Consider the following 2,100-nt stretch of genomic DNA (forward strand, 5'->3'; position numbering starts at 1 on the left):
CTGATGGATGAAGCATCAGTGGACAAAGAATGAGCAACTGTTGTCATCTACCAGGACACCACATTCTTATTTCAAAATGGGAAAAATATGGGTTTGAAGGGTGGACTATTGAGTGGATAAAAAACTGGTTGGATGATCACAGCCAGAGGGTTGTGGTCAATGGCACTATGTTAAGGTGGAGGCCAGACAAGAGCGGTGTCCCTCAGGGGTCTGCCTTGGGGTCTGTGCCCTCCAATATCTTTACCTAAGACAAAGACAGTGGGATTGAGTATATCCTCAGCAAGTTTGCTGAAGACACCAAGCTGAGTAGTCCAGTTGACACAATAAAAGAAAGGGACTTTATCCAGAGATGGACAGGCTTGGAAAGTGGACCCATGTGAACCAAATGAGATTCAACAAGACCAAGTGCAAGGTGTTGCACTGGGGTCAGGGCAATCTCAGATATGTGTAGAAGAACTCATTGGGAACAGCTCTGAAAAGGGATTGGGGATTCTGGCAGATGAAAAACTTGACATGAGCCAGCAGTATGTGCTTGCAGAACAGATGGCCAACTGCATTCTGAGCTGCATCAGAAGAGGGGTGGCCAGCAGGGTGAGGGAGGTGATTGTCCCCCCCTCTCTTTCTGCTCTCCTGAGGCTCCATCTGAAGTATCGCATCCAGGCCTGGGGCCTCCAACTCAGGAAAGCAGTGGAGCTTTTGGAGTGGTCCAGAGGAAGACCGTGAAGATGATTCTATGATCTCCCCAAACTCCCATTGCTTTATTCCTTTATCCCTAGCCCACAGCCCAGGCTACCTCCCAAATATGGTAATTTTGCCCACTGCTGTTTTTCTCTGGTGCCTTTGTGTGGGACCAACTTGAGGAAAGCCAGCAGGACAGGAAATGGAGCAGAAGAGCCATTGGGAATTACCCATGTAGAAGGGGGTAGACTAAGCCAACTATGGGTGTGGTTTGACTATCTGAAGGGAAGTAGGCATTTGGTTACAAATTTCCATTACTTGGGCTCCCAGCAGTCTATCACCATAGAAAGCTGCCTAATTTATGAAACCTTCCTAAAGTAAACGTTTATTCTGGATAATCCTGAGAACTAAAATAGAAAACAACAGTGTCTAGTAAGGGAAAAAGAACAACCACAAGGAGAAACGTTCTTGCCAGGAGCAGTTTGCTTGTAGCAAAGGATCAGTGACTCCTCTCTGAAATGGAAACTACTTCAGGTCTGCCTGGGGAACACAAGCATCCAGCTGAAAACAGGATACAAGGGAGGCAAAAAACGACAGGCTACCTCTCTAATCAGAGTGAATTTCCCAGGAACTCACCTCCAGTCATCTTCAGAGCTTGGAAAAGTGATTGGTCAAATGCAGGGGACTTGTCCTGAGTTTGTGGATGTAGATTCTAGTGCTATTTTGAGAGCTTCTGTTGCTTGTGCAGTGTATGGGCACTTCATGCAGTCTCCCATGGTTCTATTATGGTCAAAGCACTCTAAGAACATAACAGAACCAACCACAATTGAACAGATGTAGCTTTAAATCAGGTTAAATAAAAAAGAAAATAAACAGTGTGTAAGTACTGTCTTTATTCTGAAAACTAAGTCTGCACACAAGAGATACCATGTCAAACAGGTGCAAACCACTGGCGCCTGTCACAAACTTTGCTTAAGCTAGTCCTAGAGAGAGTCAGAAAAGCAACTTCTCCAAGATGAATCCTGATAGGGCAGGGAAGAAAAAACTCTGTGGAGGGACTAGCCCAGAACTTAGCATTTCCTTTATAATGGCTGGTTGGCATTGGAACCGCTTTATTTTAATGTCCATCATCCCCAGATTGTTTTTACTGTCTCCTACAGCATTGCATTCAGAAATGGTGGTGCATCCCTTCATGGCAGCTTTCACAGTCAGTCCACCTATACAGCAAAAGAAGCACATTCCACAGGTCAGGGGGAACAGTCTCCATAACTATTCCCTCCCTGGTCACTGAAGCTCCCATTCTTGTCTGTTCCCTTCTACTAAGTGTGTTTGAAGGTTACCTTCACTGACTAGAAACACAAAGTGTTCAGGGTTTCTTCTTCCTTACTGATGAACAAGACTTTTTTTTTTTTTCTTTTTAAA

General features: G+C 44.9%; 1 protein-coding gene across 1 annotated transcript in view; it reads right to left on the bottom strand.

The window, feature by feature from the left end:
• Positions 1-1,551: 1,551 nt before the first annotated feature.
• Positions 1,552-2,100, bottom strand: part of LOC104914759 (phospholipase A2 inhibitor and Ly6/PLAUR domain-containing protein-like) — a 3,969-nt gene continuing 3,420 nt past the window's right edge. The window contains exon 5 of the mRNA XM_031557186.1: positions 1,552-1,895. Within this exon, the coding sequence (XP_031413046.1) occupies positions 1,672-1,895 (224 nt within the window). The 3' untranslated portion in view covers positions 1,552-1,671. The remainder of the gene's footprint in view (positions 1,896-2,100) is intronic.

Source organism: Meleagris gallopavo, chromosome Z (genome assembly GCF_000146605.3).
Source record: "Meleagris gallopavo isolate NT-WF06-2002-E0010 breed Aviagen turkey brand Nicholas breeding stock chromosome Z, Turkey_5.1, whole genome shotgun sequence".
Taxonomy (NCBI): Eukaryota; Metazoa; Chordata; class Aves; order Galliformes; family Phasianidae; genus Meleagris; species Meleagris gallopavo.